Below are 24,905 nucleotides of genomic sequence, written 5' to 3'. Positions count from 1 at the left end.
CACTTAGAGGGTTATGAACCTTTGGAATTCTCTACCCCACAGGGCTTTGGAAGCTGAGCCGTTGAGTATATTCAAGATTGAGATCGATAGATTTTTGGACACTAAGGGAATCAAGGGATTATGGGGATACGACAGGAAAGTGGAGTTGAGGTAGAAGATCATCCATGATCTTTTCGAATTGCGGAGCAGGCTGGAGGGGCCATACGGCCTACTCCTGCTCCTATTTCTTATGTTCTTATGTTATTGTTGTAATAGCTGTAGTTATCAGCAGAATGGAGGGAAAACTGATGAGTCTACTATGGGTGGTCCTGCTAAGATCACTACAATGAAAATCAGGCCAATACTGGCACCTCGACGTTTCCTCACACCAACTTAAAAATCATGGTGGCATCGATGGCAAAATTAGTTTGATGGAGTTATAATATATCATCCTAAGTCAAATCAGATCAGTGGTTGAACCAAGATGATCAGTCCAGAAGAACACTTGTAATAATTGTCAGTGAGGTTAGTTTATTTAGTGGTTGTTTCTGGAACATTGTGATTTTGTGGACACTGGGGAAAAGAGTGAAATGACCCATCATCTGTCTCTAAACAGACCAGTTTTACTGACTATGAAGTCTCGGAGCAGATACACTGAAAGGAGGTTTTTCCTTTCTCTAGATCATCAGCAGTTCCAAATAATAATCAGACAAAGCACTTTGTTGTGGTTGTTCTAAGCAATGAACTGAATGTAAATCTAAGAAAGTTTTGTTTTATTTTGATCATTCAAAAGTTCAGATTTCTATGAAATTCAGACCGAGTATGGACTTTTGTAACTCTTGATTTAATCCATTGAAAATCTCATTCCTGTAGGCAAGAGGTTGTAGCAAATACAGACTACACAGATTCTGAAAAATGCAATATACAGTATGACTTTAAACAAACCAGTATTTGAATTGTTACAGAACAAATCCAATTCCACACTTCTGCACAGTACGTGAATGTCATGTTATAGAGCATTATGGCAGACATAACTGACAAACTCAAGTGACCTTGTGAAAGCAAAGTTTAGACTTGCTTTCAGTGCATATAATCCCATATGTAGCAAACCTCACTGAGTACTGATCTGGTTATAATTCATATTGTATATAAGCATTCTGTTGCTTGGGGGTATGATGCAAAATAAGTGCACTAAGGACTAGTAATTCATGGATGATGAATTTTTTTATAAAAAGAGTATATTGCATACAGTTAGTGGCAGGAGGCATATATGCTCACACCATGCTTTATGTGGACATCAGCATTTAGGGTTCTGTCTGCATGTTTGCATTTGTGGACAAAAATCAGTGTGTTTCAGTCCTCTCTCCTCTCAGCATTGCTCCAGAGCTCTTATTCAAGTCCTTTTGTTGTTGCTCCAGTAATTGAACTTGGTTGCTTATTGTGGGTGGGAATTCTTGCGAGATGAGGAATTCCTGCCCACAGTAAGCAGCTGTGTTCAATCACAACAGGACTCTGGTAGGAGTTCCAGAGCAGTGCTGAGGTAAGGAGGAGTATTATGCCAGCACAAATTGGGGGAGCAGGAGCTGAGTATCGTGTGCAGGTGGGTGGGGGGGTGCAGGAGGGAAGAGTGCCAGCATGAAATGGGGGCAAGGAGAACGCCAGCATGAATTTGAGAGGGCAGAGAAGAAGGCGAGTGCCAGCAGGAGATGAGGGGAGATGGAGGAGGAGAGAAGAAGAATGCCAGGTTGAATTGAGGAGGGAGGAGAAAAACACTGGCATGAACTTGGATGATGGAGGACAGTGCTGGCATTAACTGATGGGGGAGGAGGGCGGGAGAGACAAAGGCCCCGATTTTACGGGAGGGCGGGAACAGTGCGCGCGAGCCCCGAAGCGAGAACGATGGCGAAGCCCGGCCGATTATAACTACCAGACCTAATTTCTACAAATTTGGCAGGCCACCCATCCGCCCGCTCACGGAACACAATTTCCTGTGGGAGTCCCGGCCAGTATTTAACGCGTGAATACATCTCTTAAAGGGAGGTTGCATTCACTGAAGGGAAATACCAATGAAAGTTACCACAGGGAAGCTGTGAAAGTTTCAGGATGGCTGGCAAGAGAGGGAAAGTGGCCCCGAAGTTCTCTGAAGCCTCCCTGGAGGTGTTCCTGTCAGCTCTGAGGGCCAGGGGTGATGTCCTTTTCCTCAGAAGTGGGAAGAAGAAGCCCAACACTCTCGCCAAGAAAGCATGTCTGAAGGTGGCACATGAAGTGAGCAGCAGGAGCATCACCCAGAGGACCTGGTGGCAGTACCAGAAAAGATTCAATGACCTGAGGAAACCTGAGTACAGCTCCTCCTTTACCCATGTCTTGCAATGCAGCTACTCACAGTCCCTCTCCTCCCTCCTTCACTATTTAGACCAAACTACATCCCTGCATCACTTCCCTCACCACCAATTACAAGGGCACATTCGACCGCCTCTCATCCTCATGCTCACCACCTGCTTCCTCCCTTCACTGCTGCCAGTAAAGCCATCCTCTTCTCATCTGCTCTCAATTGCTCAATCTGCACCTCCTCTCATCACTTCTTCTCAATTCACACTCAAGCTACTTACCGCATACTCATGACATCCCCATTCTCATACCATCTTCCTTCTTTCCCCTCTCACCTAATGTACTACATCCAGAAGCATCACACATTTTCACCAGCTACTCAAAACTCTCTCCTTCCCCTTCTGCAGGAGAAGAGAGCACAACAATAATGGGGAGAGGGGCAGGACCGGTGGAGGTCCACACCAGTTTGTGACCCTTACCCAGGTAGAGGAAGACGCACTGAAGATTCGTGGGGCGTGCATTGCTGTCAGCATTAGAGATGGCAATGTTGGCAGCTCCGCTGAGCAGGGTGCCTGTTTCTCACTTGCACCCCTTCATCTACCACAAGCAACGATACCTTCAGCCAACTTCAAGACCTCAACCTGTATGGTCAAATCTTTCATGTGGTCCTATCCAGCTTTTCATTGCCATGCTAACTCTTCTCCCTTTCTTCTTCCTTATAGGTCCTTCTCATCACCAAGAACAACTGCTGCCTTTTGCAGAAGAAGGCACCTCAGAGGAAGACATCCCTCCTGAGGATCCATCGTCATGCGTTACATCCCTCCCAGGCACCAGCGCAGAGACTGGCACTCCGCATGGGGTTGATAATGAGGTAGAGAGGCCTGCACCTGGTGAGTCCCACAGCACAAGTAAGCAGGAGCAGATAGTGGTGGCAAGGACAGCCCAAGAGGCGTTGTCCTCTCTTAGCTCTGCTTAGCAGAACAGAGATGTGAAACTCCAGGGCCCAGCCATGAAAAAAAAAATGCTTGAGGCGCACCAGCAAATGTATGAGGTATTGGCAAACACTTTAACCACTCTGGCAAGAAGAATGCAGCTTGGATGCAAGCTCAGACAGCTGCCGTACAGATTCTGACTCCAATGTCTGCTCAGCCTTGGAGAAACTAGTGGACCAAATAGATAGGGGCTTTCAAAGCATTACTCATCTCCTGCAGTCTGTACTCCCACAGATCAGTGGGAGTGGGAGTGGGAGTTGCAGCCCCATGGGAGGGAGATTGGAGCTATGGGCACAGTGTGTGTTGCCCTCTCGCAGGATATCAGCACATCTGCTCCTTCGTCACCTCCTCAACCAATACTCAACATGGTGCCTGAAAGCCATCTGGGCCAGACTGCTGTGGCAGAAGCTGAGGAGCAACAGTCTGTAGCTGGGCCCTCATGGGCTCCAGCATCGGCCACGAGCATCTCAAGAGTTCCAATATGATCCACAGCAGCCTACCACATGCTCTGCTCAAACCACTGAGGTTCCACTTCAGAGAAGTAGTCGAGCCATCAAACTTTCTGTTAAAAAGAGCACTGTTGACATTTGGGGCTAGCTCTTCAATTGGAGCTATCTACTTCAATCTTATTCCCCTGTCCATTGGAGGGGGAAAGTGACTTGAAGTAGCTTCTGGGAAAATAATGGTCTGTTGAAAACCCAAACTTTTTCTATTTTTTTCTAAGATTAAAATCCTATCAATTGCCAAGTCTAAAAGTATTTTAAAATTAACCAGAATGCGCTGTTCTGTCAAATCCAAAATTTGCCAGGGAGCAATGCCCCCATACTTCCCTCTGGAATGGGGAAAAGGAGGAAGAAGTGGGATCATTTAAAGGTGTGTGCAAAATTCTAAATTTGCTCTTTAATACATGACTAGAATGATCAAGATAACTGGGTTTGACTTCCATTATTTGCCATTAGGCAATTTTTTCATTTAAAAAAAACTTTCCCTCCTAGTACTGGATTATCTGTTACCATTGAAAGAAAGATGTTTTAAAATATAAAGAATACTTAATTTCCAAATGTCAAATAGAGGGCATAGTCCACTGTGTTTTCAGTGTAATTGTTTTTTGTCAGTTTTTTGTTGGGGGTCTGGGGGGTCTGTGTCGGTTATTTTGAAGCTGTTAGTCAGGTTTTGCTACTTTCCTCGTTTCGCACATTATGGGGGGATAAGATCAATGGCACTAGATTAGGGTAATAAGGGAAACAGTATATAAGAGTAGAGGATTCATCAACCATTTGAAATATAACTTTTTCACTACCATTTTGAAGGGACAACATCAATCTGATTGATCTAAGATTAAAAGTACAACACTCTTATACACTGTGAAATCGTGGAATCATAGATATCTAAAAGAAAGAACAAACTTGTATTTATGTAGCACCTTTAATGACCACAGGATGTCCCAAAGGACTTCACAGCAAATGAAGTACTTTTGAAGTGTAATCGTAATCACTGTTGTAGGGAAAGGTGGCAGCTAATTTGTGCACAACAAAATCCCACAAACAGTAATGAGATAAATTATCAAATAATCTGTTTTTGGTGGTGATGGTTGAGGGATAAATGATGGCCAGGAAACCAAGAGAAATCGCCTACTTTTCATTGAATAGTGCCATAGGGATCTTTCATGTCCATCTGAGAGGACAGCTGGTGATTGATTCTGTATGGAGTCTTTTTCACCAGCAACAGGTATGTTGTCAGTGTATCAGTATTTGATTCCGAGAAAGGAGATCTTGCAATGTAGAATGGTTTTATTTGATGCACCACACAAAAGTACTCTTGTGTGCTATTGTTTTTATCTTGGCTATAAGAAAAATTAAGGTGAGTGGTGCAGAGGATACACTGTCTACTACAGTTAGGGTTGCCAACTCTCCCGGATTGTCTGGGAGTCTCCCGGAATTGAGGTTGGACACTGTTGGTAGCATCCCAGGAGAAAAGCAGAACTTTGTGCCTGTGTGGCTCAGAAAAACACGAGAGGGGAGAAAACCTGGGAAATATCACCATAAAGACGATAAAACCCAGTCGATAACTGGGGGAGGGGATGGGGGGGAGCCCTGTATGGTGAACATGCGGGGGATGAATTTAAAGCTAAAAATGAACTTTCAGGCCTGCAGTATTCCAATTCTCCCCTCAGTTTAAATTACCCGTGTGGAGTCCTGTAAAGAGTATTGGGCCAGATCGGTTATGTGTGGGAAACTGGTTGACAGGGAGGGAGAGGGGCGAGGCCGGAATAATGAACAAAGGCAATGAGTGACAGCAGTGAGAAATTAGGGAAAATGAGGAACAAATGTGAGGGGAAAAGAATTTGGAATGGTGGAAATTTCTCTCTTAATAGAGAATGAAGTTCAGCAGTAACCTAAAATCAGCTCAGGAAATGGATTACCTAGGCTTGCTTCGATTTATAAATAATGTTGTTATTCATCACACTGAAATCTTTGTATTCTACAAAGCAAAAAGACTAAAATATGTTATTCATCCCTTTGTGATACTGAAACACTCAACTAAGGTAAATTCAATAACATTTGCAAAGAGTGGGCAAATGTCATATGATCAAATGCCACACATTCGAATGCTGTATCATCAAACATGATAAAACGTCATGTGATCAACCCTTCAAAAATACATCAACCAGAGTTGGCAACCCACACTGCAGTGCCAGCTTGACATGGTCATCAATGTGGTGCAAAAGAACGCTCTTCTGGAACAGTCTGTTACATGAATGCTTCTGTAAACCCATAGATAGAAGGTGTAGAAGGTTTATTTTGCAAAATGATGGTCTTCTTAGGTAGCAGAATTAAATCATAGAAAGGTTACAGCACGGAAGGAGGCCATTCGGCCCATCGAGTCCGTGCCAGCTCTATGCATGAGCAATCCAGGTGTGCCACTCCCCCGCCCTATCCTCATCGCCCTGCAAATTTTTTCCTTTCAAGTACTTATCCAGTTCCCTTTTGAAGGCCATGATTGAATCTGCCTCCACCACCCCCTCGGGCAGTACATTCCAGATCCTAACCACTCGCTGTGTAAAAAAGTTTTTCACATATCACCATTGGTTCTTTTGCCAATCACCTTAAATCTATGTCCTCTGATTCTTGACCCTTCTGCTAATGGGAATAATTTCTGTCTATCTACTTTGTCTAGACCCTTCATGATTTTGAACACCTCTATCAAATTTCCTCTCAACCTTCTCTGTTCCAAGGAGAACAACCCCAGCTTCTCCAGTCTATCCACATAACTAAAGTCCCTCATCCCTGGAATAATTCCAGTAAATCTCTTCTGCACCCTCTCTAAGGCCACATCTTTCCTAAAGTGCGGTGCCCAGAACTGGACACAATACTGCAGTTGTGGCCGAACCAGTGTTTTATAAAGGTTCATCATGACTTCCTTGCTTTTGTACTCTATGCCTCTACTTATAAAGCCCAGGATCCCATATGCTTTTTTAACCGCTTTCTCAACCTGACCTGCCACCTTCAAAGATTTGTGTACATATACCCCCGATCTCTCTGATCCTGTACACCTTTTAGAATTGTGCCCCTTAGTTTATATTGCCTCTCCTCATTCTTCCTACCAAAATGTATCACCTCGCTATTTTCTGCATTAAATTTCATCTGCCACGTGTCCGCCCATGCCACCAGTCTGTCTATATCCTCTTGAAGTCTATCACTATCCTCCTCACTGTTCACTACGCTTCCAAGTTTTGTGTCATCTGCAAATTTGCAAATTGTGTCCTGTACACCCAAGTCCAAGTCATTAATATATATCAAGAAAAGCAGTGGACCTAGTACCAACCCCTGGGGAACACCATTGTACACCTCCCTCCAGTCCGAAAAACAACCGTTCACCACTACTCTCTGTTTCTTGTTACTTAGCCAATTCTGTATCCATGCTGCTATTGCCCCTTTTATTCCATGGGCTTCAATCTTGATGACAAGCCTATTATGCGGCACTTTATCAAATGCCTTTTGAAAGTCCGTATACACCATATCAACTGCATTGCCCTCATCTACCCTCTCTGTTACCTCACCAAAAAACTATCAAATTAGTTAAATACGATTTGCCTTTAACAAATCCATGCTGGCTTTCCCTAATCAATCCACACTTGTCCAAGTGACTGCTAATTCTGTCCCAGATTACCTTTTCTAAAAGTTTCTCCACCACCGAAGTTAAACTGACTGGCCTGTAGTTGCTGGGTTTATTCTTACACCCTTTATTGAACAAGGGTATAACATTTGCAATCCTCCAGTCCTCTGGCACCACCCCTGTATCTAAGGATGTTTGGAAGATTATGGCCAGTACTTCCGCAATTTCCACCCTTACTTCCCTCAGCAACCTAGGATGCATCCCATCCGGACCGGGTGACTTATCTATTTTAACTACAGCTAGTCTTTCCAGTACCTCCTCTTTATCAAATTTTAGCCCATCCAGTAGCTGAACTACAACTTCCTTTACTGAGACTCTAGCAGCAAAGTACTCATGTAGTACCTCGGCCAATCCCTCTGCCTCCGTGAGTAGATCTCCTTTTTGGTCCCTAATCGGCCCCACCCCTCCTCTTACTACCTGTTTATTGTTTACATGCCTATAGAAGACTTTTGGATTCCCTTTTAGTTGGCCGACAGTCTATTATTATACTCTCTCTTTGCCCCTCTTATTTCCTTTCTCGCCTCCCCTCTGAACTTTCTATATTCAGCCTGGTTCTCACCTGTGTTATCAACCTGACATCTGTCATATGCCCCATTTTTCCATTTCATCTTACTCACTATCTCTTTTGTCATCCAGGGAGCTCTGGCTTTAGTTGCCCTACCTTTCTCTCTCGTGGGAATGTACCTAGACTGTGCCCCAACCATCTTCTCCGTAAAGGCTGCCCATTGTTCAATTACAGTTTTGCCTGCCAATCTTTGATTCCAGTTTACCCGGGCCAGATCAGTTCTCATCCCACTGAAATTGGCCCTCCTCGAATTGAGTATTTTTACTTTAGAATGGTCCATGTCCTTTTCCATAGCTATTCTAAACCTTATGATACTATGATTGCTGTTCCCTAAACGTTCCCCCACTGACACTTGCTCCACTTGGCCCGCCTCATTCCCCAAAACCAAATCCATCAATGTCTCCTTCCTCGTTGGGCTGGAAACCTACTGGTCAAGAAAGTTCTCCTCAACATAGTTCAAAAATTCCTCCCCCTCTTTGCCCCTTATATTATTACTATCCCAGTCTATATTAGGATAGTTGAAGTCCCCCGTTATCACTACTCTGTGGCTTTTGGACCTCTCTGTAATTTCCCTGCAAATTTGTTCCTCTATATCCTTCCCACTAGTTGGTGGCCTATAGAATACACCCAGTCGTGTAATGGCACCTCTTTTGTTTCTTAACTCTAACCAAATAGATTTTGTCCTTGACCCCTCCAGAACATCCTCTCTCTCCAGCGCTGCAATATTCTCCTTACTCAATACTACCACCAAACCCCCCCCCCCCCCCACTCCTTTTTTTCCTTCCCTATCTTTCCTGAACACCTTGTATCCAGGAATATTTTGTACCCAGTCCTGCCCTTTTTTGAGTCAGGTCTTCGTTATCACCTCAACATCATGTTCCCATGTGGCTATTTGCGCCTGCAGCTCACCAACCTTGTTTACTACGCTTTGTGCGTTTACACACGTACTGTAAACCTATCTTAGACTTTCTTAGTCTGATCCCACCTAATACCGTACTATTTCTTATTCTAGTGCTATCTTACTCTCCCAATCCTTTGTGCACCTTGTTTCTCCTTTCCAGTGCTGCATCCTGGTGACCATACCCCTGCCAAATTAGTTAAAACCCTCCCCACAACATAGCGAACCTCCCTGCGAGGACATTGATCCCAGCTCCGTTGAGGTGCAACCCGTCCGGCCTGTGCAGGTCCCACCTTCCCCCAGAACTGGTCCCAATGCCCCAGGAATCTAAAGCCCTCCCTCCTGCACCATCTCTCCAGCCACGCATTCATCTGCTCCATCCTCCTATTTCTATACTCACTAGCGCGTGGCACTGGGAGTAATCCAGAGATTACTATCTTTGAGGTCCTGCTTGTTAATCTCTTTCCTAACACCTTAAACTCTACCTGCAGCACCTCATCCCTCTTCCTACCTATGTCGTTGGTACCGATATGGACCACGACCTCTGGCTGTTCACCCTCTCCCTCCAGAATGTTCTTCAGCCACTCAGTAACATCCTTGACCCTGGCACCAGGGAGGCAACATACCATCCTGGAATCACGTCTGCGGCCGCAGAAATGCCTGTCTGTTCCCCTAACTCTAGAATCCCCTATCATTATTGCTCTCCTGACCTTTCTCCTCTTCCCCCCCCCCCCCCACCTACAGCCGAGCCACCCATACGCTCTGGTCTTGGCTCTGGTTGCACTCCCCAGGGGAAACCCTCTCCTTCACCAGTATTCAGAACTGAATACTGGTTAGAGAGTGAGATGCCCTCAGGGGACTCCTGCATTACCCGTCTGTCTGGCGGTCACCCAGTCCCTCTCTGCCTGCACTCTCTTAAGCTGCAGGGTGACCACCTCCAGAAACGTGCTATCCACGTAGCTCTCAGCCTCGCAGATGCACTGCAGTGACATCGGCTGCTGCTCAAGCTCCGAAATCCGGAGCTCGAGCTCCTCCAGCTGACGACACTTCCTGCACCTGTGGTTGTCCAGGACACGGGAAGCATCCTGGAGTTCCCACATGGCACAAGATGTGCATTTGACGGGACCGAGGTACCCTGCCATGTCTCTATTTATTATATTATTAACTAAACTTAACAAAAATAAAATTAAAGACTTAAAAAAAATACTTAGCAGCTACTCATCAATCAGCTCTTTCCCTTGTGCTGACGTGACTTTTGTTGCAACTGAACAGCCAAATTGGCTTGGTTGCTCAGTTGCAACAAAACCAAAATAGTTGGCAAGGAGCCAGAAAGGCTGCAACGGTGTAGCCAAATTTTGTTTGGCTTTTTACAGTCAGAGGGGTGAATTTTCTCTTTTACCACGGGGCAGAAAACGGGCAGTAGCAATTCGGCTGCTTCAATGGAAACAAAAATCAGGCTGGGTATATAATGGGCAGCGGATCCACTATCGCACGGTATTAAAAGTGAAAATTCACCCCATAGAAACTACAGCACAGAAGGTAAGATATTCAATCCATCGCGAATATGCCAGTGCGGGCTCTTCAACTGGAGCTATCTACTGTAATCCCACTTCCCTATAGAATTATAAACTACAACACAAAAGATAGTGTGCCTGCTCTGTTGATTCTGAAAACTCCCAAGTCTTCACTGGTTTTCACTCATCCCATTTGAGAGAATATCTAAAACTAATTTTGGAATGTAGATCTCAATTGGTCAAAATCTCTGTACATTGTTTTGTGTATGCAGTTGCCATGGGGGAAGCACAGATCAGTATTTTGTTTTCCACTGACAGCAAATAGCTTTAGGTGACGAATTAAAATATTATCATGTGGGTTAGCAGAATCTTTTTCAACTAAGTGTCAATAACAAAATGTTGGAAAAAACAAAAGTATTCTGTGTTAATACTGCTCAAAGTGGGCGTTTAATATGATTGTGGATAAAGAGAATGATTGTGTAAAAGAATATTTTGCTTGTGAGTGTTTTCCTTGTACTACTGTACAACCTCACTGGCTTACATTTTTAGAATTTTGAAACTTAAAATACAGCACAAACATTTTGTCCCTGATTCTAACCACTTATCAAACAACAGATATAAACTTGTTTTACAATGTAAACTTTTATATTCCAAAATAAATTAACAGCACAGTTTACAAAAAATGTTTTGACTGCTTTCTTCATTCCAAACACAGCTGCTGTTTAAACGCAGCATTCCTCTGTTACAGACACACACAATGACCTTGACATTAATTGCCGTTTGACTGCGGCCTATAATGTGTGTGATGTTTCAGTATCTTTGAACTGTCTGCCGTATGTACTCCACCCTTAATGACAGTTAGACGTGATCGAGGTGAACTTTGTCGTCAAACAGGAACTATGTTTATATACAGACACCACTGGGATATGCCAAGTAGCCAAACATCCGTTCAGGAAATGTCCCTTTTGGGAGGCTCAGTTGATGTCTGTAGACCTAGGCTGCGGCAGAAACAGCAATGCTTGTTTACAGGAATGTTATTCCACAATTTTTTGTCTAGAATGGATAGACATATTGTCTAGGAGCTTGCAATGAACTAGGTGTCAGCCTTGACTCAGTGGGTAGCACTCTCGCCTCTAAGTCAGAAGGTTGTGGGTTCAAATCTCACTCCAGAGACTTGAGCACATAATCGCAGCTGACAATTCAGTGCAGTACTGAGGGAGTGCTGCACTGTCTTTTGGATGAGACGTTATATCGAGGTCCCATCTGTCTTCTCAGTTGGACATTAAAGATTCCACGGCACTATTCGTAGAAGAGCAGGGGAGTTATCACCGGTGTCCTGGCCAACGTTTATCCCTCGACTAATACCTAAAACAGATGATCTGGTCATTTATTTCATTGCTGTCTGCGGGATCTTGCTGTGTGCAATTTGGCTGGTGCGTTTTCTACATTACAACAGTAACTATATTTCAAAAGTACATCATTGGCTGTGAAAGTGCTTTGGGACGTTCTGAGGATGTGAAAGGCGCTATATAAATGCAAGTCTTTCTTTCTACTATGCTTATGAGTGCAGTGGGTGAGAGGCAGACCGGGGCGAGTGGCAAGCTTGCATGCCGCACTGGCATGAGGCCGGGCTATTGTAACCCCCAGGCCTCATTACAGTATCCAAGAACTGACCCCCACCCGAACCCATGGGAATAACGTCAAGTCTGGCAGGTGGGAACAGAAAAACGCACAGCAGCAGGCCGCTGCCAAGGCCCCAAGAAAACGACCCCTGGCAGTTAGGTAAGTGCATCGAGGGAGTTGGTGGAGGGGGGGGGGGGGGCGATCACAGTCGGTGGAATGGGGCAAGGCCAAGACAGAAGAGGCCCGAGATTTCCTTGTAGGGACAGGAGGAGCATACCTGCTCCTCCTGGCCCTACAGGAAACCTTAAAAAAAATTAAATTTACTTGCCTTCTCGGCCCTCTTGGCCTGCCCCTGCATGGCCCCAGGTTTCGCTCGCAAGGCCAGCAACTGTGTGTCAAAACTCATTGGAGTCTGAATGGCATCATCCGACCCCAGTTTTCACATTTCAGTGAGGCCCTCGCCTGCCTATATATTTATAATATATAGATTATTGAAAGTATTGTTCATTTGTTCAGATACAACAGAACAAAAGTGAACAATGAAAACTAGTTGTTATGACAAAAGGTGATGATTTGTTGGGTAAAATTGCCTTTCCATGTTCCTAGAAATTGGCCCTCGGGCCTCATCTACATATTTGGGGTAAGCTGCTGGCGCCTGTCGCGCCACCACAGCTCACCCAATGGAAGAATACAATTTCGGGCAGCCTGCAGCCCTCAGGTATGTCTCGGAAGGGGGTGGGGGGGACAGTAGGTGGGAAGCCCATCACAGCTGTCAGCGGCCATCAGAAGTACTCCTGCTCTCCCCGGCTCCACATTAAAAGTTTTTTAAAAATGTTTTACTTACCTTTTTGGTGGTGGCCGCTTGCTAAGCCGCATGGACGCCTGGAAAACCTGAGCAGTGCAGGTCCAGCACCAGCTCCGCTCAGGGCAGCCCAATTTGACACAGGCCCTTCAACAAGCATTAAGCCCCTAATTAACATGCCAAGGGCCTAAGGCCTGTTTTAGGCGGTCACCTACAAAATAGACCCAACGTGGGCCGAATGCCTGCGCAATTTACACCCAGAAACGGGCGCAGTGCATACCAATCTATATCCCCTTATGTTTTTATCACAAGTCTATGCAAACATTGCAAGGCTGTTTTTTGCAAACCAATGCATTGCACCATGATCCACACATTAATTACACCATGGGACACTAACATTCGAACACAATTACTCCATATGAAATTCCTTCCTTGGAATTTAAACAAGCTATTTGACAACATTTGTAAACTTGCAATGTTTTTGAAATCAGAATTTAATTACACATATTTACAGTAGCTAAAAATGTAAAATCGTCAAAATTGATATAATTTTGAGAAGCAGTAATCATGGTGCAATTTTCAAAATTCTTTATATCACTCATATCCCCTTCCACGAATCTATCATTTACATTGTCTTTTGTCCATTGCTGCCCAGATGTGTGATCACTTTTGCTCCACAGAAAGTCAAAGACCGATTCATCTCTTGTCCCCAATGAGGCTTCAGTGACTGATAAGCGTGCCTGCTTGTATTTTGTCTTTTATTGCTTTCTTCTGACATTACTTGTTCGTTTCCACTGATTCAATCCATTTTGTCAACTTGGGACAAGTTGCCACTTGGCTAATTTCTTAAGTAGAATATAGCTAGAAGTTGTTTTTTTTAGCAGCGTTAAAAATTGAAATGAGCATAAGACCAGTATATTTAGAAATGAATTTATCACAGTGGAATAACTAGCCCAGTGGACTAGTGAAGAGATTCTTATACCCATCTGTGCCCTTGTGCAATAATTATCCTGTACAAGCTATTTACAAACATATTCCAAGAAACACCTCTATCTTTGTAGGGAATTAAGTCTATTTCCTGTAGAATGGACGTGTCTTTACTACACAACTCAATTTTAGGTTTATTTCCTATTTTCCCATCTCCACTATTAAGAAATCTAGGCAGTGTAACAAGTGATGAAGCCATGAACTTCTCCAGAGTTGGAACAGGATGGTTGAGGCCAGGTTGTAACTTATTTAAGAAACAGCTAGATGTTGCAATGAGAAAATGGTGGGTTGGTATTCTCCAAGGATGTGGTCAAATGGGCTGAAAGACCTCCTTGATTCATATCTATCTTCCAAGCTCCTGTATTGATTTAGCCGATAACTTGGACACCTGTTTTATAGGTATGGGAATATATTCTGGGTGGGTAACTTCAATGTCCATCACCAAGTGTGGATTGGTAGTGCCACCACTGACTGAGTTGGCTGAGTCCTGAAGGACATAGCTGCCTGACTGGGCTTGCAGGTGGTGAGAGAACATGAGGTGATAACCTACTTGACCTCATCCTCAACAATCTACCTGTTGCAGATGCGTCTGTCTATGACAACATTGGTAAGAGTGACCACTGCACAGTCTTTGTGGAGATTAAGTCCCATCTTCACGCTGAGGAGCATGTCTTATGGCACTACCACTGTGCTAAGTGGGTTAAATTAAAAAACAGATCTAGCAGCTCAAAACTGGGCATCCACAAGATGCTGTGGGTTATCAGTAGCAGCAGAATTGTATTCCACCACACACTAGATACCCAAGGATTAGTCATAACTCATTCATGCTGAGGCAGTCATGCTTAACTGTCATGTTCCAGGATGGACTTACTGGATGAGATACTTGGAGACGAGGGATACTCTCTACAGCCATGGCTAATGACCCCAGTGCAATTGTCTGGAAGCCCAGGCAAGGAACAATACAATGAGGTGCATTCAACAACTTGAGTCATCACGCAGCATACCTTCAGCATGCTGAAATCCCAATTCTGCTGCCTCAACAGATCTGGTGGTACTGTGCAATATTCTCCTGCATGGGTCCAGCAAATATTGGTGGTATACTGCATAATTTTCCTTGGCCAGAGGGATCCAGCTGTAGTAGCCTACATGAAGGAGAAGAGGCCCATCAGGATGGACCCAGCAGGTGGAAGACAGCACCCCTGCTACTGCTGGAAAAATCAGGAGCAATCTAACAGGGACAGCTTTTCCTAATCTAAAATCAAAACCCTCCCCCAAAAACATGGCATCACATCTAAAAGAGCCTTCTCCTTTTTCTCCTACTGCAGCTACAAACTTTCAAGGAACTTCACAGATGATCGCAGGTCCAGGAGAATAAGTTGGACTTTAAATCCTAAAAATGTCAGAAACACTCATCGGGTCAGGCAACATCAGTGGAGCATACAGTTGAGTTAATGTTTCGGGTGTGGGCCCTTTATCAAAACTCATCTATTCTCTACACAGATGCTGCCTGATCTGCTGAGTGTTTCCAGATTTTCTGTTTTTCTTTAGGATTTCCAGCATCTGCAGTTTTTTGGTTTTTGGATGTTAAATCCTGCTGCACTACTACGATTTCCACCTCCCCTAGCATCTGTGCCCAGTCACGGGTGTCAGGTGTTCATTCTTGTGTACGCATATTAGCTGACCCTTGAAAACACATCGGGATCAGTGGCATGTGCGTGTGGTAGGCGGAATTGCCCACCTGCTGTACTTCCACCAGCGTGCCAGCCTAGAGAAAACCTAGGCCTGGATCTTTAAGAAAATCTTTACTGTTGGCTGACGACACTGATCGCAGACAACAGTCATTTTATTTAGTGGAATACGTTAGACCTACTTTTGTTTTGTAGATATCATGATCAACATTTCTACTTCTATCAAAACATGGAATACTTAACCAATTATGACTACAACATGTGAAGATTTTAAAATGTGGTGCAAAAAACCTACAAGGGGATATAGACAGGCTGGGTGAGTGGGCAGAGATTTGGCAGATGCAATACAATATTGGAAAATGTGAGGTTATGCACTTTGGCAGGAAAAATCAAGGTGCAAGTTATTATCTTAATGGCGAGAAACTGGAAAGTACTGCAGTACAAAGGGATCTGGGGGTCCTAGTGCAAGAAAATCAAAAAGTTAGTTTGCAGGTGCAGCAGGTGATCAAGAAGGCCAACGGAATGTTGGCTTTTATTGCTAGGGGGATAGAATATAAAAACAGGGAGGTATTGCTGCAGTTATATAAGGTATTGGTGAGACCACACCTGGAATACTGCATACAGTTTTGGTCTCCATACTTAAGAAAAGACATACTTGCTCTCGAGGCAGTACAAAGAAGGTTCACTCGGTTAATCCCGGGGATGAGGGCTGGACATATGAGGAGAGGTTGAGTAGATTGGGACTCTACTCATTGGAGTTCAGAAGAATGAGAGGCGATCTTATTGAAACATATAAGATTGTGAAGGGGCTTGATCGGGTGGATGCGGTATGGATGTTCCCAAGGATGGGTGAAACTAGAACTAGGGGGCATAATCTTAGAATAAGGGGCTGCTCTTTCAAAACTGAGATGAGGAGAAGCTTCTTCACTCAGAGGGTGGTAGGTCTGTGGAATTTGCTGCCCCAGGAAGCTGTGGAAGCGACATCATTAAATAAATTTAAAACAGAAATAGACAGTTTCCTAGAAGTAAAGGGAATTAGGGGTTATGGGGAGCGGGCAGGAAATTGGACATGAATTTAAATTTGAGGTTAGGATCAGATTAGCCATGATCTTATTGAATGGCGGAGCAGGCTCGAGGGGCCGATTGGCCTACTCCTGCTCCTATTTCTTATGTTCTTATGTTCTTAAAAGATAAAGGGACTGCAATAGCAGCATAGAATACTAATGCTGAACCATTTCTCTTGAATCTGTGTTTTCCCAGGAAATGCACGAGTGAGAGGGCAAGCAGGGCTTCTCTCTGAGCGTCGAGGGTCATACCCAGTCATTGATTTTCGTCTTCTGAATAGTAAGTACTAACAAAATTCTTGAGACAAAAACCCACAGAGCCCAGAGTCTTTATTCCCTGCACAGTGGCTGCTGCTTTTGCTGAATTCCTGGAAGTGGATGCGATCTTGTGAATTTGTAGTGAAATTAAAATAAGGAAGTTTACGGCCTGGCCATTCATCATAAATTTCCCTTTTGAAACAAAATTGCATCTGCGTCAGAAATTGACTTCACTGTTTGACCACATGTACCCAATTATGTCGAGGGCACTTACAATATAAATTTAAATAAGAGATGTGTCCCATATATAAAATATAAATGCCGACTGTTCTGAAGAAAAGCCTCAACAGCTGGGGATTTTCTCTTAAGAAGAAGCACAGTTGGAAACAGGTTCTCTGCAGTTCCTCATCCTGGATACCTCTACTAACTAAAATTTGGTTTGACCATCCCGTAGTTCATCTAGCAAACTTCTGAAAGTACTGCTCACAGAGAACCCAGTCAGTGTTTTTTGTTTGGGAAGGGAGATAGACAAGAAAGAGGGCTAACTCGTGCACACAGTTAGATCATATAAGCAGTAGGAAGCTAATGACAATGTTTAAGTTCGTTTGTGGAAAATTAGTAGGGAGCCCATGATGACTTTCGCAGTGTCTAAAGATCAGCCCATGATATGTCTAAGTCTGCTCTTCACTTTACAGCTAATAATAGTTACTTGTGCTGTTTTCAATGGTAGTGTGCCATACTTTATTAAATCAATAGTGAATTGAACACAAATTCTTTTTTAAAAAAAACACTCTGATTGTGTCTATAATCAGCAGAAACTGTCGGAATATTGCTGATCTGCTTTACAGCAAAGTGACGCACATACTAATATAGGCCCTGGCAGTGACATCCATACCAATGAACTCAATAATAGCAATCAGTTATGTGTGACAATTACTGTACACTAATCCATTTTCAGCCATATGCAATTCTTGGCTCGTATGTTTTGAAGTGTAATTCTGGATCTTTCCAAGTATCTTGGAAAATTTTCATGTCAAATAACCTCTGCTGTTGGCAAAAGTACAAAATTAAAGCACTCGAATGATTAAAGTCCATTTCCTATGCTGACTTTGTAGCGTTCATATGCATACAGCACTGTAGCACCTGCTTCCTGCTTTATGTAGTGTAAGCTTCAAATAGGAAACCTTCAAAGAGAATGAAGCACACACATTGACTTTATTAAATTGCTGGAATGCATTTGACGTATTAGAGGCTTTGTTTTACGTTGCTGAAATGAAAATCTGCAAAGTCCTATTTAAATAGCTCCAAGCAGACATTTTTAATAACCTAAATTGCTTAAATTTGTAATTAGCAATTTTTTCTGACTTTGCGTGCTTACTTATTCTATTTAATGGTTATATTGCATTTCTGCATAAAATGTTAACTATCTATCAGAAAGCCACTTCGGAAGGAATTCATCTGTGCATAATATATGTGAAGTCTTAAAAGCATTCATGTTACAGTTTCACTGCATGTACCATATGGAAGACATCTTCCCCTATTGTATCTCAAAATATGAAAATGGCTAACATTTTTAATTTCATTAAAAAATAATGATGTCAGGGAAAATTATTTTGGAGTAAATTGTTTTAAAAAAAAACTTTACAAAAGAATTGATCCATAAATAAGTTCAAGTCCATATTTCAGAAGACTTGTCACTAGTTTCTTTGTCAACCCAATCAGCTAACTTCCAACATTCAGTTACCGAATGTAACGATGCAGATGTAAAAAAAAAATTGCACATTCACATAAGTCTGTCTACGATGTAAAAGACTTCAATTACGAGGAGTCAACATGTGGCTGGGGCTTCAACATTTGCAAAGGAAGATGCTTCTTCATAGAACAGTGATGGCCCTGATATGTGTACATGCAGGAGTCATTCTCCAATCAATTCCCGTTCTTTTTCTTTCCCTCTTTATTTCTGTCTTCAACTCCTTTCATTCCTTTCTACCCATCTTTCCTTTCTTCTCTCTTTTTTATTTCTTTTCCTTTCCTCTGCTTCATCTTTCCCTTTGTTTCCCTTTCTTTTTCTTCTGTTTCCTTTCCTTCCTTCCCTCCATCTTTAATTTCCTTTTCCATCCCTCCCCCATTTTCTTTCCTCCCTGCATTTCTACAATCTTTCCTCCTCCATTGAGAAAGGTAGGTAAAAGGAACAACTGGAAAAACTGGAGGTGGCGGGAGAGGCGTGGTGGCTGGGAGAAAGATTCTTTTGAAGTAGGGAAAGAGAGATTCAGTGAGAGAATCTACTTAATGGCAGTGGGGGATAAGAGAGAGGTTGGGGTGAGAGAGAAAACCTTGGGGGGAGAGAGAGAGAGAGAACCATTATAGGACATGCACAACACACATCCTGTTAAGTGGTGAGTGGAGGAAGCAAAAAGGAGAGAATTTTCTACTGGAACATTAGATTCTGAAAACACTGGGAGGGTCATAGGTTCAGTAAACAACTGAAAGAAAACCATCAAATAATTTAGTAGGAAATGACAACAGCCATGATTAACTTAGGCTGAAAAAAAGAGAACTGAAATAAAATAAAACGTGTGCATGTGGGCCCCAGTATGTTGTGCCATAGAGCAATGGGGTACTCATTCACACCCACAATCCTCATGCGTTTTTGAGTTCCTGATTTTGGCTGTGCTTCTTTGGGGGGATGGCAAATAAAGATGAGATGCTTCACCACATGACAGAAAAGCAGAGGGGCATCACCTATGCCCAAGAAGTTGGTTTCAGAACGTCATTGATGGAGACCTGGAAACAGGTCGCCACCTCTTCAATGGACGCGGCTGCTGCACGGGAAAGAGAAGGGATTACTTTAAATCGGACAAGTCCCCATCAAAGTGTAATCCAACAAACTATTAACCTGAAAGGGAAAAGTAACTTTGTTGTAAGTGTTCTGAATGTGAGGTGCTAGGTCCCAAGTACAAAACATTTTTTTCATTACTTAAAAGAAGCTTTTGTTTTCCAAATAATCCCCTTTATAAGGATCCTTTGTGGAGTTACCTTTAGTCTCCATTTCATCTAATAAACAATGGAGTGATTGTGATAGGATGTAAGGTCAAGGGGATCCTCTATGAGTGGGTCCACTTATCATCATTGGGGTCGGTTTGATCTGTTTGCTTTCAGAACTAATGTGAGCCTTGCTTTTTTTCCTTTTTAGTTCTGTGTGTTTATTAAAAAGTTGGAAAGACCATCAGAAATCTATACGTATAAGTCTTACGTCTGTCACACCCACTGTTGCATTTGAAGGTGTCCCATTTGCACTTGATTGCCTCACATATCATATTGATAAAATAACAAGAAACGACAATTGAACAAATCACAACTGAAAAGACAGAGAATCTATCAATGAACTAGCAGCATATATTTAATTTTTTTAAGACGAGTAAGTCATTTGCTACTGGTTTCTTCTCACTGTAACTTGGCCTCTCCTCAAATGAGGATTTACAAGCAACTGCCAGTCTGGAGACAAAGGAACGGAAAAGAAAATCGGGCGGTGTGTAAAACGGGCAGACAATTCGTTATCACCCATTTTGCGCAACCGCCTAATACCAATTTCACCCGCAACTTTCTTCAGCAACAGGAATTAGCCCTAATTGACCTCAGAATGTGCCTTTGTACAGTAAGTGCACTTTATAGCTTTAAAGAGACAGAACAAGTTAATCTCCACCGTAGCAGTCCCTTTACAGTATTGTTGTTGTATAATGTTGTATGTTACGTGGTGCAGTGCTTCTCTAAATGTGAAACGGCATATTCTGCAACTTATTGTAAGCAATGCCATGGGAAAGTACACAGTATAAACAGTTGTATCTGTTATGACTTAACTAGCACAATGCTATTTTCGATTCAAAGAGCTTTTATGGCTGTTTGCCAGAGGGAGAATAACCTGTTGTTGGATTAGGAGCCAGGAATGACCAATTCAGACTTAATAAATATACCAAACACAAATTTTGACCAGGGATGCATTTAATTTGAGTGTTTTGTTTTAATTTCTTCCAATTATTTCTAAATTCATTTTTCTCTTTTTTTCAGCAACTGCACATTCAGGTGAAATCGGCACAAAGAAAAGGGTGAAAAGACTATTGAGTTTTCAGAGGTATTTTCATGCTTCTCGACTCCTGCGTGGCATTGTACCACAGACGTGTCTGCATTTATTGGATGAGGATTATCTTGGACAAGCCAGGGTATGTGAAATTTGAATTAATATGATTTCAATCAGTCTTCATTGAAAACTGAGTATGACTGGAACTACAACTTAAAGAGTTCTACAATACTCTCTCTAGAATTGGTTTCAAAATAGGTTGAGGGTTTTTAGATTGCTGCTTTAAACTGGGAAAGCATCTTGGCTCAGTGGTGGCAATCTCTCCTCTGAGTCAGACAGTTGTGAGTTCAAGCCCCACTCTAGGAGTTGAGTACATAATCTAGGCTGATACTTTGAGATAGGACAATAAAATGAGACTCTATTTGCATGTTCAGGTGGTTGTATAAGATGCCACAACACTTTTTTTATATTTGTTCATGGGATGTGGGCATCGCTGGCAAGGCCAGCATTTATTGCCCATCCCTAATTGCCCTTAAGAAGGTGGTGGTGAGCCACCTTCTTGAACTGCTGCAGTCCGTGTGGTGAAGGTTCTCCCACAGTGCTGTTAGGTAGGGAGTTCCAGGATTTTGACCCAGCAACAATGAAGGAACGGCAATATATTTCCAAATCGGGAGGATGTGTGACTTGGAGGGGAACGTGCAGGTGGTGTTGTTCCCATGTGCCTGCTGCCCTTGTCCTTCTAGGTGGTAGAGGTCGCGGGTTTGGGAGGTGCTATCGAAGAAGCCTTGGCGAGTTGCTGCAGTGCATCCTGTGGATGGTACACACTGCAGCCACTGTGCGCCGGTGGTGAAGGGAGTGAATGTTTAGGGTGGTGGATGGAGTACCAATCAAGCGGGCTGCTTTGTCCTGGATGGTGTCGAGTTTCTTGAGTGTTGTTGGAGCTGCACTCATTCAGGCAAGTGGAGAGTATTCCGTCACACACCTGACTTGTGCCTTGTAGATGGTGGAAAGGCTTTAGGGAGTCAGGAAGTGAGTCACTCACCGCAGAATACCCAGCCTCTGACCTGCACTTGTAGCCACAGTATTTATGTGGTTGGTCCAGTTAAGTTTCTGGTCAATGGTGACCCCCAGGATGTTGATGGTGGGGGATTCGGCGATGGTAATGCCGTTGAATGTCAAGGAGAGGTCGTTAGACTCTCTCCTGTTGGAGATGGTCATTGCCTGGCACTTGTCTGGCGCGAATGTTACTTGCTACTTATCAGCCCAAGCCTGGATGTTGTCCAGGTCTTGCTGCAGGCGGGCACGGACTGCTTCATTATTTGAGGGGTTGCGAATGGAACTGAACACTGTGCAATCATCAGCGAACATCCCCATTTCTGACCTTATGATGGAAGGAAGGTCATTGATGAAGCAGCTGAAGATGGTTGGGCCTAGGACATTGCCCTGAGAAACTCCTGCAACAATGTCCTGGGGTTGAGATGATTGGCCTCCAACAACCACTATCATCTTTTTGTGCTAGGTATGACTCTAGCCACTGGAGAGTTTTCCCCCTGATTCCCATTGACTTCAATTTTACTAGGGCTCCTTGGTGCCACAGTCGGTCAAATGCTGCCTTGATATCAAGGGCAGTCACTCTCACCTCACCTCAGGAATTCAGTTCTTTTGTTCATGTTTGGACGAAGGCTGTAATGAATTTGATTGAGTTTTTTGAAGGGGTAACCAAGAAGATAGATGAGGGCTGTGCAGTAGACGTGGTCTACATGGACTTCAGCAAAGCCTTTGACAAGGTACCGCATGGTAGGTTGTTACATAAGGTTAAATCTCATGGGATCCAAGGTGAGGTAGCCAATTGGATACAAAATTGGCTTGACGACAGAAGACAGAGGGTGGTTGTAGAGGGTTGTTTTTCAAACTGGATGCCTGTGTCCAGCGGTGTGCCTCAGGGATCGGTGCTGGGTCCGCTGTTATTTGTTATTTATATTAATGATTTGGATGAGAATTTAGGAGGCATGGTTAGTAAGTTTGCAGATGACACCAAGATTGGTGGCATTGTGGACAGTGAAGAAGGTTATCTAGGATTGCAACGGGATCTTGATAAATTGGGCCAGTGGGCCGATGAATGGCAGATGGAGTTTAATTTAGATAAATGTGAGGTGATGCATTTTGGTAGATCGAATCGGGCCAGGACCTACTCCGTTAATGGTAGGGCGTTGGGGAGAGTTATAGAACAAAGAGATCTAGGAGTACAGGTTCATAGCTCATTGAAAGTGGAGTCACAGGTGGATAGGGTGGTGAAGAAGGCATTCGGCATGCTTGGTTTCATTGGTCAGAACATTGAATGCAGGAGTTGGGATGTCTTGTTGAAGTTGTACAGGGCATTGGTGAGGCCACACTTGGAGTACTGTGTACAGTTCTGGTCACCCTATTATAGAAAGGATATTATTAAACTAGAAAGAGTGCAGAAAAGATTTACTAGGATGCTACCAGGACTTGATGGTTTGACTTATAGGGAGAGGTTAGACAGACTGGGACTTTTTTCCCTGGAGAGTAGGAGGTTAAGGGGTGATCTTATAGAAGTCTATAAAATAATGAGGGGCATAGATAAGGTAGATAGTCAAAATCTTTTCCCAAAGGTAGGGGAGTCTATAACGAGGGGGCATAGATTTAAGGTGAGAGGGGAGAGATACAAAAGGGTCCAGAGGGGCAATTTTTTCACTCAAAGGGTGGTGAGTGTCTGGAACGAGCTGCCGGAGGCAGTAGTAGAGGCGGGTACAATTTTGTCTTTTAAAAAGCATTTGGACAGTTACATGGGTAAGATGGGTATAGAGGGATACGGGCCAAGTGCAGGAAATTGGGACTAGCTTAGTGGTATAAACTGGGCGACATGGACATGTTGGGCCGAAGGGCCTGTTTCCATGTTGTAACTTCTATGATTCTATGATTCTATGATTCTATGAGGTCTGGAGCCGAGTGGTACTGCCGGAACCCAAACTGAGCATTGGTGAGCAGGTTATTGGTGAGTAAGTGCCGCTTGATAGCACTGTTGATGACACCTTCCATCACTTTGCTGATGATTGAGAGTCGACTGATAGGGCGGTAATTGGCCGGATTGGATTTGTCCTGCTTTTTATGGATAGGACAAACCTGGGCAATTTTCCGCATTTGAAGAGGGGTTCTCCTGGCATCCCTCAACTAACATCACAAAACCCGATCATCTGGTCATTTATCTAATTTGCTGTTTGTGGACCTTGCTGGGCACAAATTGGCTGCTGTATTTGCCTACAAAACAAAAGTGATTACACTTCAAAATAATTAATTCATTGTGTCGAGTTTTGGGACATCCTGAGGACATGAAAGACGCTGTATAAATGTAAAGATAAGTTGGCAAAAAGTAATGACGTCAAATCTTGTATTACAGCCTCACTGGGACTATTGAAGTACTTTCACCCCAAAAATTAAATTCAGCTTTCCGAGCTTTTGTGCTCCTCTGGCTACAGTGGAGCTTTTGTCAGAACCAGAATCAAAGAACACAAAGTTTGTAAAAATAAACTTCCACTGTGTTTGTGTATGCAATAAAATTGTTCAGTCAGTGCTTCAAAAGAGTTGAGAGATTTGACTGTAGTTGTGTGGAAGGGAGTGGAAAGTTGGGTAAAACCAAACGCAAAATTAAGATGTGTGGAGAGAGAAGTGGTACGGAAGGCAAAATGCTATTGCAATTGCTGACTTGTATCATTGTCATCAGTTATTAAGCATTGGGGGTAATTTTAACTTTGGGTCATAGTATAAAATGGGCAATATTGATTTGGCCGCCTTTATACATCTCTCCCAATTTTCATTTCCATTGACTTTACAGCAAATGAAGTACTTTTGAATTGTAGTCACTGTTGTAATGTAGGGAAACGCAGCAGTTGATTTGCACACAGCAAAGTCCCACAAATAGAAATGATAAAATGACC

The 24,905-nt window shown here is 43.3% G+C and overlaps 1 protein-coding gene across 2 annotated transcripts in view; it reads left to right on the top strand.

The window, feature by feature from the left end:
* Positions 1–24,905, top strand: part of LOC137321938 (3',5'-cyclic-AMP phosphodiesterase 7B-like) — a 167,984-nt gene that overhangs the window by 100,517 nt on the left and 42,562 nt on the right. Inside the window, exons 3-5 of one of the 2 annotated variants that reach the window (XM_067984824.1) lie at positions 3,030–3,197; positions 16,813–16,896; positions 20,940–21,091. In XM_067984824.1, the coding sequence (XP_067840925.1) occupies positions 3,030–3,197; positions 16,813–16,896; positions 20,940–21,091 (404 nt within the window). The remainder of the gene's footprint in view (positions 1–3,029; positions 3,198–16,812; positions 16,897–20,939; positions 21,092–24,905) is intronic. The other variant, XM_067984825.1, reaches the window with a different exon arrangement.

The sequence above is a fragment of the Heptranchias perlo genome, chromosome 5, assembly GCF_035084215.1.
Source record: "Heptranchias perlo isolate sHepPer1 chromosome 5, sHepPer1.hap1, whole genome shotgun sequence".
In the NCBI taxonomy this organism is placed as follows: domain Eukaryota; kingdom Metazoa; phylum Chordata; class Chondrichthyes; order Hexanchiformes; family Hexanchidae; genus Heptranchias; species Heptranchias perlo.
This window is presented reverse-complemented; position numbering and strand designations above follow the sequence as displayed.